Here is a 22561-nt window from a genome sequence, read left to right as displayed (position 1 = left end):
TTTTGAGACCGCAAAATTTTCCAAATTGACCGACCTTCATGTCTAAAAGTAATGATGGACTGTCGTTTCTCTTTGCTTATTTGAGCTGTTTTTGCCATAATATGGACTTGGTCTTTTACCAAATAAGGCTATCGTCTGTATACCACCCCTAACTTGTCACAACACAACTGACTGGCTCAAACGCATTCAGGAAATCAATTCCACAAATTAACTTTTAACTATGCACACCTGTTAATTGAAATGCATTCCAGGTGACTGCCTCATGAAGCTGGTTGAGAGAAAGCTTTGCACACTCTTGGCAGTCATCAAGGCAAAGGGTGGCTACTTTGAAGTACCTCAAATATATTTAGATTTAACACTTTTTTGGTTACTACATGATTCCATATGTGTTATTTCATAACTCTACAATGTAGAAAATAGTAAAAATAAAGAAAAACCCTTGAATGAGTATGTGTGTCCAAATTTTTGACTGGTACTGTACATATACACTACTGTTCAAAAGTTGGGGGTCACTTAGAAATGTGCTTGTTTTTGAAAGAAAATGACATCATATTGATCAGAAATACAGTGTAGACATTGTTAATGTTGTAAATGACTATTGTAGCTGGAAACTGCAGATTTTTTATGGAATATCTACATAGGCGTACAGAGGCCCATTATCAGCAACCATCACTCCTGTGTTCCAATGGCACAATTTGATGTTATTTTAAATGGACAGAAAATTTGCTTTTATTTCAAAAACAAGGACATCTCTAAGTGACCCCAAACTTTTGAACGGTAGTGTAGATCTTTTCGGAGGACAAAGAAAAAAATGTTTTTACAGCTTTCTCTTTTGTTGTTGCATGTATTTCTACACACATTTTACATACATGGCACTTCTTTTTTTTGTTTGTTAAATAGTTAACCAATAGCTACCCAGACTATCTGCATTGACCCTTTTTGCCACAACTCTTTAGAGACTCATCACATACGCTGCTGTTACTGTTTATTATCTATCCTGTTGTCTAGTCACTTTATCCCTACCTATATGTACATATCTAGCTAAATTACCTCGTATCCCAGCACATAGACTCAGTACTGGTACCCTCTGTATATAGAAGTTATCTTTACTCAAATGTGTATTTATTCCTCGTGTTACATATTTTTCTATTATCTCTCTCTCTCTCTCTCTGCATTATGGGGAAGGGCCATAAGTAAGCATTTCACTGTTAGTCTACACCGGTTGGTTACGAAGCATGTGACAAATAAAATGCTATTAGCATGTTGAATCTGTCATGATTCATGAGGTCACCTATTAATTCTACCGTTGTACCCTTAAGCAGGGCAAAACTAGCTTAACTGTGCTCCTGTCAAATATGTGTGTTTTAGGGTTGTATGAGGGAGTTGAGGCGAGCAGAAGATGAATTTCCAATGTAACAGCTGGACAAAAAAGACGTCATGGTGGTGGACAGACTGACTGGGGCTACAGAGCAAGCAACAGCACCCTAACAGTCAGGGTTAGTGGAAATGCTCAGTTATCTCTTCAAGTCCAGACAACATAGAATTTATTCTGAGCCATGGCATTCGTGAAAACCATTTAACAAACAACATATAATTCCAGGCCTAGTTCAGACCCGGGCAGTACACTAAATGCTTGGGTTCAGACTCTGCTATGACAAATGGGACACTAAAGGGCAGATCTGAAATGGGGAAAAGAAACACACACAGGCTCTAAAATACCATGGACAGAGAACAAACAATGGCCATTTGGGGGGGGGGAATGTAATCACAGCACAGAGACACATTTGTACTGTGAGACACACTGCAGCCATTTCAATGGCCTGGGCTATATGACCTCATTATAACTAAACACCCAGAAGTCAAACTTCACAGTAGCCAGTCTCTCTGCTTCACTCTCTCCCTTGTTCCCTTTGTCTTTCTCTCTCCCTGTCTGTCTGTGTCTACAGAGGAGCATATAGTTCTAATGACAAGCCAATGAAAAAGGTTGAGATGAAAGAGAGCAGCCATCTATCTGTCAGTGAGGAAGGCCATACAGCAGGCTGAAGGGCAACGTCAGTTAACCCAACACTGACAGAACTTTGAGATATCCCCCGGGTCTATGGCAAGACAGACAGTGATGGATATTCTGTCACTCCAATGGTTATAGCAAGGGCAGTAAGAGGGGTCAGCGCATCAACTTTTCACCTAGCGGTCTGACTGGCACAGCCATAGCTTCAGCAACATAACGCAGTGAAATGATAGTCCTAGCATTCTTTGTATAATACCCTTCTATGTTTTATCTCATGTGTTAGGCTGCGGCCGGCTATATATCTTATACATAATTTGTCTCATGCACCCCCCTACTGTCAAAGGCATTCAATTCCCATTATCTCCCTGTAGGAAGCATACACATGACTGTAGTGGCAGCAGAGCAGAGCAGAGTTCAGCTAATGACATTCAACAGCTAGTTAATGTGACTGTCTTATGGCTCCAATAGTTAATGTGCAACTGAATCAAAGACTCAGCGCTTCATTTATTTCTGATGGCAGAGAGGTGATGATACGAAGGCAATGAGGCCGTGTGTTATGTATCAGAAGCCATTTCCTCTGAGCAGGCAGCAGAGGGATGAGCAGAGAAAGAGAGACAGTCACAGTGCATTGACTGCTGCTGTTAAGACTGCACACGTAGCAACTGCTTGTTTTGCACGACACACACGTCACATCGCACACAGTCCGATCAAACGAACACTGAAGCCGGGAGAGATTTTTGAAGACCAACACTGTTAAAGCAGACAACAACACACGTACTTGATGAAAACTGTCTGAAGAGCAGATTAGTAGGCCAAGCAAAAACCCAGTTGGTAACATGCACTGACTGTTTTCCCTGATGGGTGGCAAACCTTTAGTTAAGCTTTGGCAGAGCCGCCCTGGCAAGTAGGTCCTCTACACCCTTACACAGACCTCAAAGACATCCATTCATTCATTACAAGGTCCACGTGGCCAGACGGCTATTCACAGAATCCACTTGGTTGGCACCCTCATGGACAGAGAATGAAGTGGACAACAGGGACATTCACACAGTTTGTTTATGGTAAGTGATTTCAGTCTCGCTTACTCGGTCTCTGGAATCAAAAACATAATACATCATTCAAGATCCATCTTATCAAAACCAACAGTTTTATCTCTTATCTAAATGAACAACATGCATGTCCATATTTATGTATCACATTTCCCAACAACAGTGATGGGGATATGACAGGGAGTCTTTGAGAGAATAAAAGCCGTAACAAAATGGTTGGTTTGAATGAACAGAGCTTCACTCTGTCCTTGAACTCTCTCTACTATCCCCGTGGACACGTAGGCTACTTATGCTTGTCTTACATACTAGCACTTGGCCTAGATGATTGGAAGTCGATGAATGGGTACAGATTATTCTCACCGGGCCTCTGGTGTTTCGTCCACCCGTCACACACACACACACACACACACACACACACACACACACACAGCTGTCTAGGGTCTAAGTTACATACACTCGGGCACCACCCCCACTCTGCCCCAGTGACCAGCACTGGAATGGTGCCCTGACCCAGTGACTGGAATGTGACCCATATAAAATGTGCACATTCACTCTGATGTAGCAAACAGATGTAATGCTCATATCCTGTCACTGTTCCTTTAAGTTTTGGGTTGTTACCTCGTACCCCTGCACATCGATTCGGCACTCCCTGTATATAGCCATGTTATTTTTTTACTCGTTATTGTTATTCACTGTTTATTTATTCCTTGTGTCACTATTTCAATTGTTTTAACCTTTAACTTGAATTGTTGGAACAAGACCCATCAGTAAGCATTTGACTTTTAGTCTACACCTGTTATTTACAAAGCATGTAACGTTTGATTTATTTGATTTGGTTTTCGTGGTAACCAGAGGAACATAAATCTGATCCGAGCGTCCAGACAGAGGTTGCATATGGAGGATCGGCTTTGTATTGGGATTCAGATCCACATATGGAGGTGGTATAAATCGGAAGTCAAAAGATCAGATTGCCTGTGTACATCTAATCTTCTCATTTCACCCTAATTTTGACCAAACCCGTCTGAAATTCATAGCAGCATTCAGCTCTCTGTCACAACTGACAAGATGGATTCTTCCAGGGAGGAACGAGGATCAACTGTGTGGTTGTGTATTACCCGGCCGTAGCCTAGCGTGTCTGACAGAGAAAGCTTTGATCAAAAAGCTGCTGGATGAAAATATGAGCTAAGCTTTTCCTTCCAAATATCTTCTGCGTCAGGGAACAAACACAAAGCTTTCACGACAGGGCAAAAAGCAGCTTGACCTGATGCATGACAGCCAGCCCCATGAAGTTACTCAGTCACAAACACGCACAACAAACTTATGAGTCACTGACCACTGTTAAGTGCAGAGCTGTTTGGGCCATTGGGTGGTTGTGGCATTTTAAGAGAGCAGAAAACAGCACTAAATTCAACCTGTCGTCTTCAGTCACCACAGGGGATGACCATCTTACCTGAGCAGGTTAACGCACCAGGTCCAACACCGTCAGACTCAGCACAAAACTGACTAAACTCTAGTGTTTACATAACAGTACAGCTATTAACAGACTCTCTTCAAAGGGCTCCAGTTTGTGTCACGTTCCAAAAATTCCACCACACAAAAGTAAGTAGAACCACGCAGAGACCGTGTGGAGCACTTAACCCTTCTTTATGCTGTACAGAGCTGCAGCATCCATGTGTGTGTGTGTGTGTGTGTGTGTGTGTGTGTGTGTGTGTGTGTGTGTGTCGCAGCTTGCACCGTGCGATCCTCTGAGTGTGCGATGTGATTAAAAGTCTTGCTTTTGAATCTTAATTCCATCTCTGGTCTGTGTTAACCATCTCTTCCCCTCCTTTAAAAATGGCCCTTTCAAGAACCTTGCACGGACGCACACACTGAAGGCAGCTCACACAGAGCTCCCAGGGGGCACCACGAGATTAGCAGTAGAAGGTGAGGCGTGTGACTCATAACAGGTACATGGTCTTAACTGTGAAAAGAAGGTAACAACTGGTGTTCTGCTTCATCAGAGCTGAGCCTTGTGGGAAAGACAAGCAGGCCATCTCTAGTCTGCAATGTTTAATATAACACACACACCCACAGGACCGTGTAGGAGACAAACAGTCTTAACATGAGCTAACGTACCATGGAACCCCAAGGATTTAACACAACAAGGATGCTTTCTAACCAAAACACCAGCTGACACATTATAATTACAGCATAATTCAGGGACTTGGCTCGGACCCATCACCCAGGCAGAGTTATTAATAACACTCCAATGAGAGCCATCCTTCAGTCCTCTCACTGCATTATGTATATGACTTCTAGAAATGTCCTGCAACAATAATAAAAAAGAAACGTTTTACACAGACGTCACAAAGTGTTGGGGGCACTGCAGCCTCCTGTTGTGAAGAGGGAGAGGGACGTCAATAAGAGATCTTTACCTGAAGTAGGCTATTAAACACGTTACTTAAAGTGCCCTCAATACTGCTTATTGTACAGGATGATCTGAAGTTAGACACAGGTACAGTGAGATTGAGCGAGCAGTGACCGACGACGCAGCAGCTTATCGTCAAAACAGCAGAACCCAAAACAGACTCGTGAAGCAGCAGGCTGAGGGGGCGAAACATGTCCCACATTAAAACTGCAGGGAGGCAAAGAGGCGTGAAATACAATGTTTAATGTTTGAAATGTTAGCGGTGTGATATAGGCTATATAAAACTACACACCAAAACAGTGGTCTGTTTTATCACAATAACATCTCCCAGAATCAGAATGGCTCACATAGTCAACAACAACAAATTCTTCTCTATTCAGAGTGCTGGAATACAACAGCCCACTGTCTGGACAATATGAACTGCGCATACAATCTCAAATTGGTACATTGTCTCACAAGAAAGACACAAAATAAATAGGAAAAAAAGAGTTAATATGATTTTCTCTCCCTTGTAAAACACTGCCCCCCCCCCCCCTCTCCCCCAGTAGCACCTCTAAATAGGCCAGGAGAGAGAGAGAGAGGAAAGAGAGAAAGATGGAAGGAAAAGCTCTACAACCATTAGCACCTGAGCCAGAGTCCAGTGTGTTCTGCCCTTGACATTAAAGAGTCCAGTCCATTCATGCTCTTACCTTCCCCAGTTGTCATAGTGCAAAGCCTTCCTTCCACGCAGAGCAGAGAGAATAGTGAACAGTCAGGGAGAATGTTGCTTTACGTCTGCGTGTGTCTCTCGCTCTCTCTCTCCCTGTTCTCCTCTCTCCATCCCCTCCCTTTCCTTCATCCTGTTCTAGTCTTGTGACTACTGCACCCGATACCGCTGCCATACCTCTCCCTCACCAGAACAAGAGGCTCAGGCTGCAGTGGCCCCATCATTTTGCAGAGGAGTAACATTTGGGCTTTCAGCTGAAAAACATTTATCCTACCGCGTAACTTTGGCATGAGATTTAACAGCGACATCATGGAGGGTGAACATACAGTACGACAAGCAGCACAAACTGAGTCAATAGATGGCTGCTCTGTCTGTATCTTTATGTCATAAGTGTATCATCAACAGTACCTAGAAGCCTTCTGCAAGAGTCATCTGCAGAGTTAGGCCAAATCACAATGTAGCAATGTGACATCTACAGTACGTCTTTATGAGATTCCCAGCCACAATCAGACAGCAGCCAAGCACTCTACATACCACAACCTTTCACCTCTCGAGGAGGAAAGCCCAGTGCTGACACCTCAGGAGCCAGGACAGTCCAAACATCATATTCCATCATCTCTCTATCCAAGGACAATTAATTGCTTAAGCTCCTATTTCATGTCAACTGAACTGGAGCATGGTCTACTTGCAGCATATGTATGCCCTTTTGGGGAATACAGATTACGACTACAGATAGAGATGAAATTCAATAGGTTTCTGAAGTGTACTCGTGGAGGGAGATACTGTATACGTTTTCCTCCTGACAGTAGAAGTACTCAGTCTCCTTGCTCTAACCAAACTGGCCCAGGGAGAGGGAGACAAATGTTTGGGCATGCAATTCAGAACACTATTTATAACAACTCTAACAAACAATCAATGCCCTTTCCTTTGGTTTCAGTCCATTAGCCACATTTCTACTGTGTTGCTTTGGGGTAATACAGCTGGTTGAGGAGAGGCGGAGGTTAATCTCGTCCGAAGGAAAGGAACAGCTACTCCTTCAGTTCACTGACTAGCTGAGAGCATTCTGACCCCAATCTGTGTCTCCAGGCAACGGCTAGCGGGCCCACACAACGCTGCACAGCACAGGGCCATGGCAGTACTCATTAGAACACATTGCAACAACAACAAGCATTTCTTATTGGTCAAGTTCAGGTAGTCCCTCCCGGTTTCAGTCTGTTTGGTGCCTAATGAATATGACCCACGTCTCTACAACAAAAAGGCCCTCATTACCATGTTGTGTTCTGTTGACTGCACTCCTGTCCTCTGCTGTTTACGTACACACACAAACTATTTCCCTCAGTGGAGAGCTGAGCTCCTTGTTGCAAGCTAAGGGGGAACTCTTAGTCATCGCCTAATTTGAGCAGAAGCGTTAGGGGAGAACAAAACGACAGCGCCAAGTGCATAATGAATAGTTTAATAAGTGTCATGGAATGAATAATCTATTACTTTTCCTTTTCCAATGAAAATGTCATCAAAACCGTGTGAGCCCGAAAGTAATCTGGAAATATGAGTTTAAAATAGTGAGGGGGTGAAGGAACAAAGCCCTTACACCGAGAGAGGTGTCCTTGAACGGTTTCCTCCCTTTGAAAAGTTGGACTCTGATCAACACTGAGAAAAAGCAGACATAGTGGATTGTTAATGCTGTGATGCACAATAAAACAGACAACTTATGCTTAACTTAAATAGAATACATTTACTGTGCTACTTCTCAGGGTGGTTAGATTACTGAGAGAGACAACACATCTATCATGGCAAAGTCCATAGTAATTATCCTTGCGGGAGAAGTTACCGAGGGCATGGAAAATAGTTCCTAAATGCTGAGCAGTTTCCACAGTTCTCCTCAGCTCAGCCATTCTACCTGTCCTGCAAACAAACACTACACCCAGTCAGCTAGAATGTGATGGAGTCAGCGAGCCATTGCCCTTGACACTGCAAAGAGAACTCACAGCTCTGCTTACACACTGACAGTGAACACTGAAATTTCTATGAAACACACAAGGACAGTACACACAAGGACATACACACGGGCATGGCTACACTGAGGGAATGCGACATCTGAGGCCCAGAGGAGGCTGCCCTCCTGTGGGGAAACTCCTCCACCCAAGCTCCAGGCTGTCCGTCTGGCCCTCAGGCCGCCTCTCACCAACACACTAACCCACACACTGGCATGACGGCTGAGTGGACCTAACATGGGCAGGAGACAGCCAGACCACAAAGGTGTCGAACAGCAAGGGGGAGGAAGGAGAGGATGGAAAACAAGTGGTGAGAGAGAGGGGGAAGAGAGAAAGCTGGGGAACGATTGAGGAGTGAGTGAGAATACAACCGTAGGAGAGAGGAACTCCATTTCTAAGCATAGTTGCTGGCCTAGTTCTCTCACACAGATGAGAACAACAAAAACAACGACAGACAAACAGAAGTGGTGCAATATCTGTTTATCCCTGTCCCAAATCCTAGCCACATGTTTCTACAAGTACAAAAGCACAGTGACAGATATTTTCTTGTTTTGCCAAATCTCAGGTGGCACTTCCTGCTTTTGGTAGAAAAAAGCCTAAACTTAAAAAGAGAAAAGTAAAGACTATGAGCTCCAGTTGTGTTGTGTTTAATTCCCTCAGCCCAAATCGAAATGTGCCTAAATATCCAGCCTACAGAGACATAGAGTCACGTGTAAGACAGAGAGAGATGGGGTAGATCTCCTCATTGCCATCACTGTAGAGCCCTATAGCTTCATGAGAAACTGCTTTCAGCTTAGTCAACATCAGTCAATAACACCGTATTTGGAGTCCTTCAAATAGTTCCAGAAACTAGAAGCGCATACAAAATACACAGGAACAGGAAAGAGAGAGGAACACAGGAAGCAAACATAGACAGACAAACACCTCGAGAAGCCATGGTAATAACCATGAATCAACAGCTGCATCACTCACCTGAACCTGAGGATGGGATCATGTTCCCAGATCTTTGGACTTCATCAAATCTGCTGAAGATTACATTCAACCTGCAGAGGAGAGTTAGAGGGTTATATTCAACCTAAAGATGAGAGTTACAGAGGGTTATATTCAACCTAAGAGATTGAGGAAAGGAAGGAAGAGAAAAGAAGAGAGAGAAAACAGGTCAGGAAACAGAGAGAGAGACAGGAAGATGAATCGCCAAGACTCACTGATTCAACGGACGGTATTGATCTCCACCTGTCAGAGAGAACATTTCCCCCTGGCCTGCTCAGAAGAATGGAGAGCCAAACTAGACCAAAAATAGACTAGTGACGGGGGGAAGAAACTCGATACAGTTACATATTGGGATGTTATTTCTGACACTATATCGTATCATTTTGACAATATCAGAATAAAACTGTTGCACAAGTTGGCTGTACCTGCACCAAAACTCCAGTATTTTTCCTTCATAGCTTGTTCCCCATCTTCTTTATAAATAGGGAGCCAATTTGTTTTCAGCACATTTATTTCCATGACAGATCAAAGCTCGTTGTCTTATGGCTCTCTTGTCCGTCTACTGCAGACATATGGTGAGCAATATGTTTGGAACATCAAATCGCAATAAAAAAAAAAATCACAGTATCGAATCGCAATATATAAAGAATCGTGAGAATCGCAATACATATCGTATCGGCATCCACACTACGGTTCAAAAGTTTGGGGTCACTTAGAAATGTCCTTGTTTTTGAAAGAAAAGCTCATTTTGTTGTCCATTAAAATACATCAAATTGATCAGAAATACAGTGTAGACATTGTTAATGTTGTAAATGACTATTGTAGCTGGTTGCAATTATGTTAGCACAGCTGAAAACTGTTGTTCTGATTAAAGAAGCAATAAAACTGGCCTTCTTTAGACTAGTTGGGTATCTGGAGCATCAGCATTTGTCGGTTCGATTACAGGCTCCAAATGGCGAGAAACAAAGACCTTTCTTCTGAAACTTGTCAGTCTATTCTTGTTCTGAGAAATGAAGGCTATTCCATGCGAGAAATTGACAAGAAACTGAAGATCTCGTACAACGCTGTGTACAGTCATGGCCAAAAGTTGAGAATGACACAAATATTAATTTTCACAAAGTCTGCTGCCTCAGTTTGTATGATGGAAATTTACATATACTCCAGAATGTTATGAAAAGTGATCAGATTAATTTGCAATTTATTGCAAAGTCCCTCTTTGCCATGCAAATTAACTGTATCCCAAAAAAACATTTCCACTGCATTTCAGCCCTGCCACAAAAGGACCAGCTGACATCATGTCAGTGATTCTCTCATTAACAAAGGTGTGAGTGTTGACGAGGACAAGGCTGGAGATCACTCTGTCAGGCTGATTGAGTTTGAATAACAGACTGGAAGCTTCAAAAGGAGGGTGGTGCTTGGAATCCTTGTTCTTCCTCTGTCAACCATTGGTACCTGCAAGGAAACACATGCTATCTTCATTGCTTTGCACAAAAAGGGCTTCACAGGCAAGGATATTGCTGCCAGTAAGATTGCACCTAAATCAACCATTTATCGGATCATCAAGAACTTCAAGGAGAGCGGTTCAATTGTTGTGAAGAAGGCTTCAGGGCGCCCAAGAAAGTCCAGCAAGTGCGAGGACCATCTCCTAAAGTTGATTCAGCTGCGGGACCGGGGCCCCACCAGTACAGAGCTTGCTCAGGAATGGCAGCAGGCAGGTGTAAGTGCATCTGCACGCACAGTGAGGCGAAGACTTTTGGAGGATGGCTTGGTGTCAAGAAGGGCAGCAAAGAAGCCACTAATCTCAAGGAAAAACATCAGGGACAAACTGATATTCTGCAAAAGGTACAGGGATTGGACAGCTGAGGACTGGGGTAAAGTCATTTTCTCTGATGAATCCCCTTTCCGATTGTTTGGGGCATCCAAAAAAAAAGCTTGTCTGGAGAAGACAAGGTGAGTGCTACCATCAGTCCTGTGTCATGCCAACAGTAAAACATTCTGAGACCATTCATGTGTGGGGTTGCTTCTCAGCCAAGGTAGTGGGCTCACTCACAATTTTGCCTAAGAACACAGCCATGAATAAAGAATGGTACCAACACATCCTCCGAGAGCAACTTCTCCCAACCATCCAGGAACAGTTTGGTGACAAACAATGCCTTTTCCAGCACCTTGCCATAAGGCAAAAGTGATAACTAAGTGGCTCAGGGAACAAAACATCGATATTTTGGGTCCATGGCCAGGAAACTCCCCAGACCTTAATCCCATTGAGAACTTGTGGTCAATCCAAGAGGCGGGTGAACAAACAAAACACCACAAATTCTGACAAACTACAAGCATTGATTATGCAAGAATGGGCTGCCATCAGTCAGGATGTGGCCCAGAAGTTAATTGACAGCATGCCAGGGAGGATTGCAGAGGTCTTGAAAAAGAAGGGTCAACACTGCAAATATTGACTCTTTGCATCAACTTCATGTAATTGTCAATAAAAGCCTTTGACACTTATGAAATGCTTGGAATTATACTTCAGTATTCCATAGTAACATCTGACAAAAATATCTAAAGACACTGAAGGAGCAAACTTTGTGAAATTTAATATTTGTGTCATTCTCAAAACTTTTGGCCAAGACTGTACTACTCCCTTCACAGAACAGCGCAAACTGGCTCTAACCAGAATAGAGGAGTGGGAGGCCCCGGTGCACAACTGAGCAAGAGGACAAGTGCATTAGTGTGTCTAGTTTGAGAAACAGACTTCTCACAAGTCCTCAACTGGCAGCTTCATTAAATAGTACCCACAAAACACCAGTCTCAATATCAACAGTGAAGAGGGGACTCTGGGATGCTGGCCTTCTAGGCAGAGTTCCTCTGTCCAGTGTCTGTGTTCTTTTGCCCATCTTAATCTTTTCTTTTTATGGGCCAGTCTGAGATATGGCTTTTTCTTTACAACACTGCCTACAAGGCCAGCATCCCGGAGTCCCCTCTTCACTGTTGACATTTAGACTGGTGTTTTGCGGGTACTATTTAATGAAGCTGCCAGTTGAGGACTTGTGAGGCGTCCGTTTCTCAAACTAGACACTAATGTACTTGTCCTCTTGCTCAGTTGTGCACCAGGGCAGCCGTTTCCAGCAGCAATAGTCATTTACAACATTAACAATGTCTACACTGTATTTCTGATCAATTTGATGTTATTTTAAAAATGTACCAACAAAAATGTACTTTTCTTTCAAAAACAAGGACATTTCTAAGTGACCCCAAACTTTTGAATGGTAGTGTAAGTATCGTGATAATATTGTATCGTGAGGTCGCTGGCAATTCCCACACCTAAAATAGACCAAATAAAACTGCCAGTTGATCATTTAATAGGTAGAATAGGTGTTTGGAGTGACCTTGGCCAGGGGAATGTAGAGTAGGAACCTGAAGGCAGGACTGATAAAATTGTATTACATTCTAAGTCCCCCCATTCTACAAAATAACGATTCTCTCCCCTTACAGTGGGGAAGAGTCCCATATGTGTTTTTGTCAGTGTCTCTGTATCCATATTGTACCTGTAAGTCAAAAGCAGCCTGCATCACTTGGAGAATTACTGCTGACTCACACAGAACTTCTCCATCTCATCTAAAGAATGTGTTATTTAGTTTACAGGGATAATCAGCCACTGACAGTCCCAGAGACATCAGTTCAAACACAAAAAGTGACTGAGGAATTTCTATATGTGAGGACTGGCTCAGCTGATGTGTTGAAAGCGGTCGCTAACTAATAGATGTTTACGACACACACATTTCTAAGCTACAGTTCTCTGCAAACTCAAATCAACAAAATGTATAGATGTACTGTATGATGTACTAAAGATGTAGGATGTATCATCACTGCATTACACTGATAAAATGAGCCAGGAACATATTTGGTGTCAAATAGGGAAAATGCTGCGTAGATACACTTAACAAGAACGTGTCTAGTAGGCAGCTAAATCCTTTTACACTCGAAAGCAATTTTACACAATTTGCATCTCTCATTATATTCACATACACATATACTGTGTATACCAAACATTAAGAACACCTACTCTTTCCATAACACACTGACCAGGTGAAAGCTACGATCCCTTATTGATGTCACTTGGTAAATCCACTTCAAATCAGTGTAGATGAAGGCGAGGAGACAAGTTAAAAATGTATTTTTAAGCCTCGAGACAATTGAGACATGGATAGTTTGTGTGTGCCATTTAGAAGGTGAATGGACAAGACAAAAGATTTAAGTGGCTTTGAATGGGGTGTGGTAGTAGGTGCCAAGCGCACCGGTTTGTGTCAAGAACTGCAACGCTGCTGGGTTTTTCCACCCAAAAGTCCACCACCCAAAAGACATCCAGCCATCTTGACACAACTGTGGGAAGCATTGGAGTCAAGATGGGCCAGCATCCCTGTGGAACGCTTTGGACACCTTGTGGAGTCCATGCCCTGACTAATTGAGGCTGTTCTGAGGGCAAAGGTGGGGGGGTATAAATCCATATTAGGAAGGTGTTCTTAATGTTTGGTTTACTTGTTATAGTATAAAAGGGGCCTCGCAAGCAGTTCTAAGCCAATATCCCCTTTTCCCACAAATGGCAGTTTGTTAAATTGACAAAATTAGAATGACATTCTCACACTGTGTGCAACATAGGTTATTTAAAGTAACTGTCCAGTGTTTCCAGATTTCTATTAAATATAACCTATAATTAATTAACTACAATATGAGTGAAATTGTTTTCCTTCCAATAATTTTTTATTAAGTACTTTAAAAAGCTGTTTTTCTGTGTTGGAATGGTGTGGTCCAGGGTTTCCCTTAAGAACATATGGCGCCAGACAACGTGACCGGAGAGATTTTAATTTACCGGCCATTAGAGAAATCTACCGGACACTTATGCGTTGGGTGTGTAACACATTAGGGCGTCCACTGACAGTTCTCAGCATGACACAAATCACATTCCATTACGGTAATTCATCTGAACAAAACACGCAACTCCTGTAATGAAGCAGCCAATAAAAACTAATTTTCAAAAATTTGCCAAAATGTGATTCGCGTGGAAAAGGGAAAACACCATTCTAAAAAGCACACCTGATGCAAGCAGTATATGACAGAGGTGAAAATCTCAGCTAGAAAACTCAGAAATAGGGTGAATTTAAAGATGCAACAACTAGGATGGTTTGCTACTGTGACTAGGATTGTGCATTTGTCTTGTAGACAATGAAAGAACTGTTGATATGAAAACCAATAGAACAGGAGAGAAATGGCATTTGAGGTAGTCTTTCACAGGCAGGGCGAGTGGCAAAAAGCCTAGCTGATTATTGAGTTGGGCTGCCAGTGAAAAGCATCTGAAATATGTGTGAAGACAATGTGTCTTGAGTATAATTTCAAATGTTGAGACAAGAAGAAGGGGAGGGGTGTGAGGCAAAAATAGGCTACAGACCCGTCTCTCTCCAGAATGCATGCGCTCAGCGCTCCAGAATCCACTCAGCTGTCTCCTGTCAATTTTGTGCATTCATTATTTCATGTGAATTGTTTGTTCTTTGATTGTTTATTTTGACAAATTCCCTATTACATATGTCACAAGTAGTAAATGTACAGTAACCATTAATACCCTTCATTTGGTTAAATTCATTTCTGACTCATTGCTTTGCAGGTCTCCATCACCTTGACATAGCTGTTTCTGTTTTGTCCTGTCACACTAGAAGTGCATTGTATTACTAATTAGGCATACAGTCATTTACCGTTCTCATTCTCAGAGAGAAACATTGTAGAGTTCACAACCTGCTACACTTCTGAGAAACAAGTTTTGGTTTATTTCATAATCATCATTTACGAGTATAAATGTTTTCATTGTCTTTTGTTTAGAGTGATTTGTTTTTTCTCCCAGTCAATTTGGCCGGCAACAAATTTTATTTATCAGCTTTTCATTATATTTTTTTTATGGCCAAAAAGAAAACAATTACCGGCTAACGGAAACTCTGATGTGGTCACACCCCAACAACAAAATGGTGTGGGCGTATAGCAATCATACAAAAAATTTATCCGAGTAGATCGCTGATTGGCCAGCTGCTCCTCCTCAGGAGGATGACATCATCCTCTATGAGGAAATAGCAAGCATTTTTGAAACAGCCTGTTTGAGACACAATTTTGAGGTGGGTTTTTTTAAAGTGTTTTTTCCCCCCAATTTATGCTTTGGACACAAATACGAAAATAGGATGAGTCAACAACATTATTTGGGTAACAGAATCTTATTTCAATTTTTAAAAGTGAGATTTTCACTGGACAGTCACTTTAAATCACATTCATTATATCTAACTGTGGAAGACTTTGATGTATTCAAAGCTTTATTAAAAATGTTGAATCAAATAAATACAAGGTATTTGGCAGGAGGAATCTCCTCTGAACATATGGATATGAAGGCTTAGTTAGTATTTAACTGGATCTAACTAATCTCCATTGTAATTGCTCATGGATCTCTTGGAGTAAATGGATTGAGAGCGTGACTACAGACAGAAGGAGGGCACAGGTGGCCACAAGAGAGCCTCAGCACCCACCCTGGCCTACGCCCCAGACCAAATCTAAATCATGGGCAGAGGAAGCACTCCTAAAGGGAGACCAAATGAGCTTATCCTCGTCAAGTTCCCTTTATAAAAAGGCATCTCTTCCCTTTGGGTCTGGGAAATAGTTTTGCAATACTAGCTAAAACAATGAAGAGTGTTATGATAACCAATACAAGGACCAAAAATGGCAGCAGTAAACTAAATGGGGGGGGTCAGAGAGACAGATGGCTCGGTCAGAACAGATGTTCCCCTTTAACTCTCGAGAACCACAGAGACAAATGGGAATTAATCAATCTGCTTCCCTTCCCCACTCAACCATGCAGGCACTTAGCTGGAGGCCAGGCTGAGTCATCACAACTGTCCCCGTCACACCCACTACCATCATGATTAAATACTGTGGTATCATATCACTGAGAGACTTCAAGGGCAACTCAAGAGCCTCTGTGGCCAAAATTTGCCTATCGCAGGCCTGCGTCTAAGCTCTCCTCAGTAGCTGTTCTCCAATGAGGCATCACGGTACAGTGGACGGTCTAATCCAATAACAAGTGTATTGGTGTATGGATTCATTCAATAAAGACTGACGTCTGGCTACCATACACTCTATCCATTCCCTACAGCCACTCCAGACACAGGCAGGCTGGTGCGGCAGCGGTAACGTTATATATTACCCATGGTGCTTCACTAATTGGAGGTCTGACAGCCACAGTGAAAGGGCAGCTAGCTAGCTAGTGGTTATGGTGTAGTGTTCCTTTATTAAACGCTGCAGGCCAGGGCAGAGCCCGTGGAGAGGAATCAGTAGATTATGACCGCTGATAGACACTAGACAGCCATTCTGGGGTTATGGTCTGAGGCTACCAGAGGGTATGAGGCTTTATGTGGATAGCTGGACACTAGGGACTAATGGCCTGTTGAAATGATCAGCTTTCAGGGAGGCACTGCAGAAAAGTGAGACGATCATTTTCAAAATGCACTTTTGATTGAAAGATTCTGTATTGTCAGTGTTATACAGTAATCTTGAATGAAACACATCTAACACTTGATATCAACAGATCATTTAGCCTAGGTCGTTTCCTTTACATGAGACCAACACCTCCTTCACATTGTTCTTGTCTACAGGGTTCTGGTATACAGTGGTTTGGTCTACAGTGGTTTTTCTACGGTGTTCTGGTCTACAGTGGTCTTTCTACGGTGTTCTGGTCTACAGTGGTCTTTCTACGGTGTTCTGGTCTACAGTGGTCTTTCTACGGTGTTCTCGTCTACAGTGGTCTTTCTACGGTGTTCTCGTCTACAGTGGTTTTTCTACGGTGTTCTCGTCTACAGTGGTTTTTCTACGGTGTTCTCGTCTACAGTGGTTTTTCTACGGTGTTCTCGTCTACAGTGGTTTTTCTACGGTGTTCTCGTCTACAGTGGTTTTTCTACGGTGTTCTCGTCTACAGTGGTTTTTCTACGGTGTTCTCGTCTACAGTGTTCTCGTCTACAGTGTTCTCGTCTACAGCGTTCTCGTCTACAGCGTTCTCGTCTACAGCGTTCTCGTCTACAGCGTTCTCGTCTACAGCGTTCTCGTCTACAGCGTTCTCGTCTACAGCGTTCTCGTCTACAGCGTTCTCGTCTACAGCGTTCTCGTCTACAGGGTTCTGGTCTACAATGTTTTGACAGTGTTCTGGTCTACAGTGTTCTGGTCTACAATGTTTTGATAGTGTTCTGGTCTACAGTGTTTTGATAGGGTTCTGGTCTACAGTGTTTTGATAGGGTTCTGGTCTACAGTGTTTTGATAGGGTTCTGGTCTACAGTGTTTTGATAGGGTTCTGGTCTACAGTGTTTTGATAGGGTTCTGGTCTACAGTGTTTTGATAGGGTTCTGGTCTACAGTGTTCTGGTCTACAGGGTTCTGGTCTACAGTGTTTTGACAGTGTTCTGGTCTACAGTGTTCTGGTCTACAGTATTTTGACAGGGTTCTGGTCTACAGTGTTCTGGTCTACAGTATTTTGACAGGGTTCTGGTCTACAGTGTTCTGGTCTACAGGGTTCTGGTCTACAGTCTTTTGACAGTGTTCTGGTCTACAGTGTTCTGGTCTACAGTGTTGACAGGGTTCTGGTCTACAGGGTTCTGGTCTACAGGGTTCTGGTCTACAGTCTTTTGACAGTGTTCTGGTCTACAGTGTTCTGGTCTACAGTCTTGACAGGGTTCTGGTCTACAGTGTTTTGGTCTACAGTGTTCTGGTCTACAGTGTTTTGACAGGGTTCTGGTCTACAGTGTTCTGGTCTACAGTGTTCTGGTCTACAGTCTTGACAGGGTTCTGGTCTACAGTGTTTTGGTCTACAGTGTTCTGGTCTACAGTGTTTTGACAGTGTTCTGGTCTACAGTGTTCTGGTCTACAGTGTTCTGGTCTACAGTGTTTTGACAGTGTTCTGGTCTACAGTGTTTTGGTCTACAGTGTTCTGGTCTACAGTGTTTTGACAGGGTTCTGGTCTACAGTGTTCTGGTCTACAGTGTTCTGGTCTACAGTCTTGACAGGGTTCTGGTCTACAGGGTTCTGGTCTACAGTGTTTTGGTCTACAGTGTTCTGGTCTACAGTGTTTTGACAGTGTTCTGGTCTACAGTGTTCTGGTCTACAGGGTTCTGGTCTACAGTGTTTTGACAGTGTTCTGGTCTACAGTGTTTTGGTCTACAGTGTTTTGACAGTGTTCTGGTCTACAGTGTTCTGGTCTACAGGGTTCTGGTCTACAGGGTTCTGGTCTACAGTGTTTTGACAGTGTTCTGGTCTACAGTGTTCTGGTCTACAGTGTTCTGGTCTACAGTGTTTTGACAGTGTTCTGGTCTACAGTGTTCTCGTCTACAGTGTTCTCGTCTACAGCGTTCTCGTCTACAGCGTTCTCGTCTACAGCGTTCTCGTCTACAGCGTTCTCGTCTACAGCGTTCTCGTCTACAGCGTTCTCGTCTACAGCGTTCTCGTCTACAGCGTTCTCGTCTACAGGGTTCTGGTCTACAGGGTTCTGGTCTACAGGGTTCTGGTCTACAGGGTTCTGGTCTACAATGTTTTGACAGTGTTCTGGTCTACAGTGTTCTGGTCTACAATGTTTTGATAGTGTTCTGGTCTACAGTGTTTTGATAGGGTTCTGGTCTACAGTGTTTTGATAGGGTTCTGGTCTACAGTGTTTTGATAGGGTTCTGGTCTACAGTGTTTTGATAGGGTTCTGGTCTACAGTGTTCTGGTCTACAGGGTTCTGGTCTACAGTGTTTTGACAGTGTTCTGGTCTACAGTGTTCTGGTCTACAGTATTTTGACAGGGTTCTGGTCTACAGTGTTCTGGTCTACAGTATTTTGACAGGGTTCTGGTCTACAGTGTTCTGGTCTACAGGGTTCTGGTCTACAGTCTTTTGACAGTGTTCTGGTCTACAGTGTTCTGGTCTACAGTGTTGACAGGGTTCTGGTCTACAGGGTTCTGGTCTACAGGGTTCTGGTCTACAGTCTTTTGACAGTGTTCTGGTCTACAGTGTTCTGGTCTACAGTCTTGACAGGGTTCTGGTCTACAGGGTTCTGGTCTACAGGGTTCTGGTCTACAGGGTTCTGGTCTACAGTGTTTTGACAGTGTTCTGGTCTACAGTGTTCTGGTCTACAGGGTTCTGGTCTACAGGGTTCTGGTCTACAGGGTTCTGGTCTACAGTGTTTTGGTCTACAGTCTTTTGACAGGGTTCTGGTCTACAGTGTTCTGGTCTACAGGGTTCTGGTCTACAGTGTTCTGGTCTACAGTGTTTTGGTCTACAGGGTTCTGGTCTACAGTCTTTTGACAGGGTTCTGGTCTACAGTGTTCTGGTCTACAGGGTTCTGGTCTACAGGGTTCTGGTCTACAGTGTTTTGACAGGGTTCTGGTCTACAGTGTTCTGTAGGCTGTTGAAAGGATCAGAGAAAGTGTACAATAAGCACTTTAAGATGAAATGGTAGAGGCCTTTAGGACCTTTAAATTAGACCACACCCCTCTTTTCCATTGTTGTTGGCTACAGTATTTGCACAATAACCTGAGGGTGGGGCTGAGGTGTGTGTCCTACCCTCCATACACACACCACCTCCCACTCTGGGAAGTGTTTACCTGATCCATGCACAGTGTTTTTCACCTAAGAAATATAATTCCTTTATTCTACTTCTGTGTTTTTCACTATGATCACAACCTAACATCCTAACGCACAGCCTTGTGCTGGGAAGGCTGCTGAATCAGCACTATACCTGACCCATTTACACACTCAGTACAGTAAGGGGGGTGGGGGGTGGAAGAGGGAGAAAGAAGTATGTATAGTGATGGAGAAGAATGCGAGAGAGAGAGGACACACACACACACGAGGTAGAAGGTCCATCGTACCGTGACTGTGGTAGGCCCTTCTTGCTAAGGTCCATCCTCACCCTCTCCCCCACGTGTCTGTAGATCTCCACCAGGCAGCCCATAGCTGCGTCTCTCACCTGAGGACAACGGGGGTAAGGTTCAAAAGGCAATCTTAGCGTTCTTAGACTGGATCAACTGTCTGTTAGAACTAGCTGGAGAATGCAATTATCAGTCACTTATATAAACCCGGTTTCAGCCATATTACTTGAAAACGTTCAATAGATGTTATTCGCCCACTAGTATATGTTTAATGCTCTTAAAACAGTAACTGTAGATAAACATTTAGCCTGCCTCCACCAGCAGATGGCACTGTCATGTTGGGTGGTTGAACATCTCTGTACAGCCACTAAGGGGCTCCACGCCCCTATGGTAAAATGCTGCTGCAGTCGACTCCTTTGTCTGTGCTAGAGCTCTCTCTCTCTCCCTGGCCAGCAATGTAATAAACTGATTCATGACACAGCAAACAGACTGGGACACAAATAGGCTGTACATACCTGACTGGTGGGATCTCCTAGAAGATTACATATGTGAGGGACTATTTTACTGAGGGTTAGGCCTTGGGCTCCATACCTGGAAGAACAAAGACAGAGGATGTCAATGACATCATTAGGTAAGCATTAGCTATAGCATCACAACAAAATAAAGACTCCTGACTATAAAGACCTTACCATAATATCATTGTATAATTCTCTATGATACACATCAGATAATATTGTCACATTTTAAATCAAATCAAGGCTCATCCATTCTCTTGGCAGTTAGCAAAATGTCCATTGCTATCAGAGAATTATACCCTGTCCATTATGCACTAATGACAAAAAACATTAGCAATGTTAAAATAAATCAGCTGAGAGCTGTAATACACATCTGGTGTATAGTAAGGACAGACAGATTCAAAGATGGGTGATTGAGAGGCCAGGCAGTCTTACATGTTGAGAGTTGAGATGAGACAAAGGCACACTCCCTCTCTGGTCCTGTTGTTCTTGTGTTTGAAGCCTCCCAGCATTCTGTCCCAAACATACTAGGGAGGAGAGGACAGGATATTTGTACCAGGTCAACAATCAGTCACTTTTTTTATATCATGGATCAGGATCATATAAATTAACATACAATCGAGTCAGGAATCAAAGAGTACTAGGGATTCAGAAATCAATAAACTTGGCATTTATCAATTTGAGACTTTTGATAGTACTGTAGTATCACCACCAGAAAGCGAGGGAATCATATGATCCTGGTTTGTCAATAACTCGTCTGTGTGTACAGGCTGTATGTGTGTGTGTGTGTGTGTGTGTGTGTGTGTGTGTGTGTGTGTGTGTGTGTGTGTGTGTGTGTGTACCTGTGGGGAGGCAGCCTGCTCCATGATCTTCAGCAGCAGGATTTGATCTTGGTCTCTGACTTGGTCTTTGGAATCACCCAGACGATCTATCAGACTGGCCAGTACTAGAGGCACAGGAGAGATGGAGACACAGAGAAGAACAGACAGGGAAAGAGGTAGCATTCTTATCTAAAGGTGTGAATGAGGAGTTAAAATCCAATGGAGCTCAATAGTCTAGTCTGTGCAGGGATACAATAGTGTTTTTTAGTCAGACATTTTGTCTAGAAACCTAAACCAATTTCTATTTGAACTAATTTAAACATGAAAAAAGTTATATTTTTAAGATAATAAAATGACAATCTTACCTGTTCCCACATGGTTCCTAAATCGGTCCTGTAACCTTGTCACTAAGGCAGATAAAAGGTCTATACCTAGCAAAGCCACCTGGAAAACACAAGAGGGACATTTTTAATAAATATAAAAATACTAAATGACAAAATATGAAAAACCACATAGAAATTACAATATCATAAAAGATCTTGGTCATTTATTTACCAACATTATACTAAAACGAACAATTTCCCCCTCTTCCTTCTGATTGAGTTCAGTATGCAAATTATTGTTGCAAAGGATTGTGGGTAAACGGAAATATCCTCAATTGATCTGCTCATAAAAGAACAATAGATGATGCTGCTGCTCTGAAACCTTCATAATCTTGACCTATTAAACTTTAGTACAGCACTGCCATAGAAAAATCATTTAACAAATTGCCACCCACCATGGGAAAAACCATGGCTGATATAAGCTAAGTGCACTGCCCCCCCAATATATTCAACTTTCCTTGTCATGGGGTGAGGGAGCTGCTCAATGAACGTCTAGTGAGAGTAGCCCTGCTAACACCATAACGACACATAAGCATCACCTGAGCTTGCTCAGTCCATGGTGCAATTTTTGGAACCCAATCTTGTAAATAACATGCAACACTGACCAAAGATCCCAGCTGCATTGAAGAACACTGGCATCTACTGGTATGTGTGAGAAATGTTGGATGTACCAGCCATTAATACAGCCACGGGTGGATTTTTTTCTTCAGCCGGTGGTCAGGGGGCCAGAACTTAATTACAAATAATTTGCTGACTGTAAATTGCCCACAAAAAGCCCAAA

General features: G+C 42.9%; 1 protein-coding gene and 1 non-coding gene across 41 annotated transcripts in view; one reads left to right on the top strand and one right to left on the bottom strand.

Moving 5' to 3' along the window:
* The window catches only part of clasp1a (cytoplasmic linker associated protein 1a), a 94321-nt gene that overhangs the window by 38079 nt on the left and 33681 nt on the right, over positions 1-22561 (bottom strand). For 39 of the 40 annotated variants that reach the window (XM_045707236.1, XM_045707243.1, XM_045707252.1 and 36 more), the window contains exons 3-8: positions 21763-21841; positions 21419-21522; positions 21012-21103; positions 20577-20652; positions 20062-20159; positions 9134-9204 (exon numbers count right to left, since the gene is read on the bottom strand). In XM_045707236.1, coding sequence (XP_045563192.1) covers positions 9134-9204; positions 20062-20159; positions 20577-20652; positions 21012-21103; positions 21419-21522; positions 21763-21841 — 520 coding nt within the window. Of the gene's footprint in view, positions 1-6153; positions 6312-9133; positions 9205-20061; positions 20160-20576; positions 20653-21011; positions 21104-21418; positions 21523-21762; positions 21842-22561 lie in introns of those variants that run through there. The other variant, XM_045707268.1, reaches the window with a different exon arrangement.
* LOC123730665 (U4atac minor spliceosomal RNA) lies at positions 22232-22356 on the top strand. The gene has a single exon (XR_006762100.1). It is a non-coding gene; the product is annotated as a U4atac minor spliceosomal RNA (small nuclear RNA).

The sequence above is a fragment of the Salmo salar genome, chromosome ssa25 (genome assembly GCF_905237065.1).
Source record: "Salmo salar chromosome ssa25, Ssal_v3.1, whole genome shotgun sequence".
NCBI lineage: Eukaryota > Metazoa > Chordata > Actinopteri > Salmoniformes > Salmonidae > Salmo > Salmo salar.
Note: the sequence above shows the minus strand (reverse complement) of the source record. Positions and strands in the feature narration are given on the sequence as shown.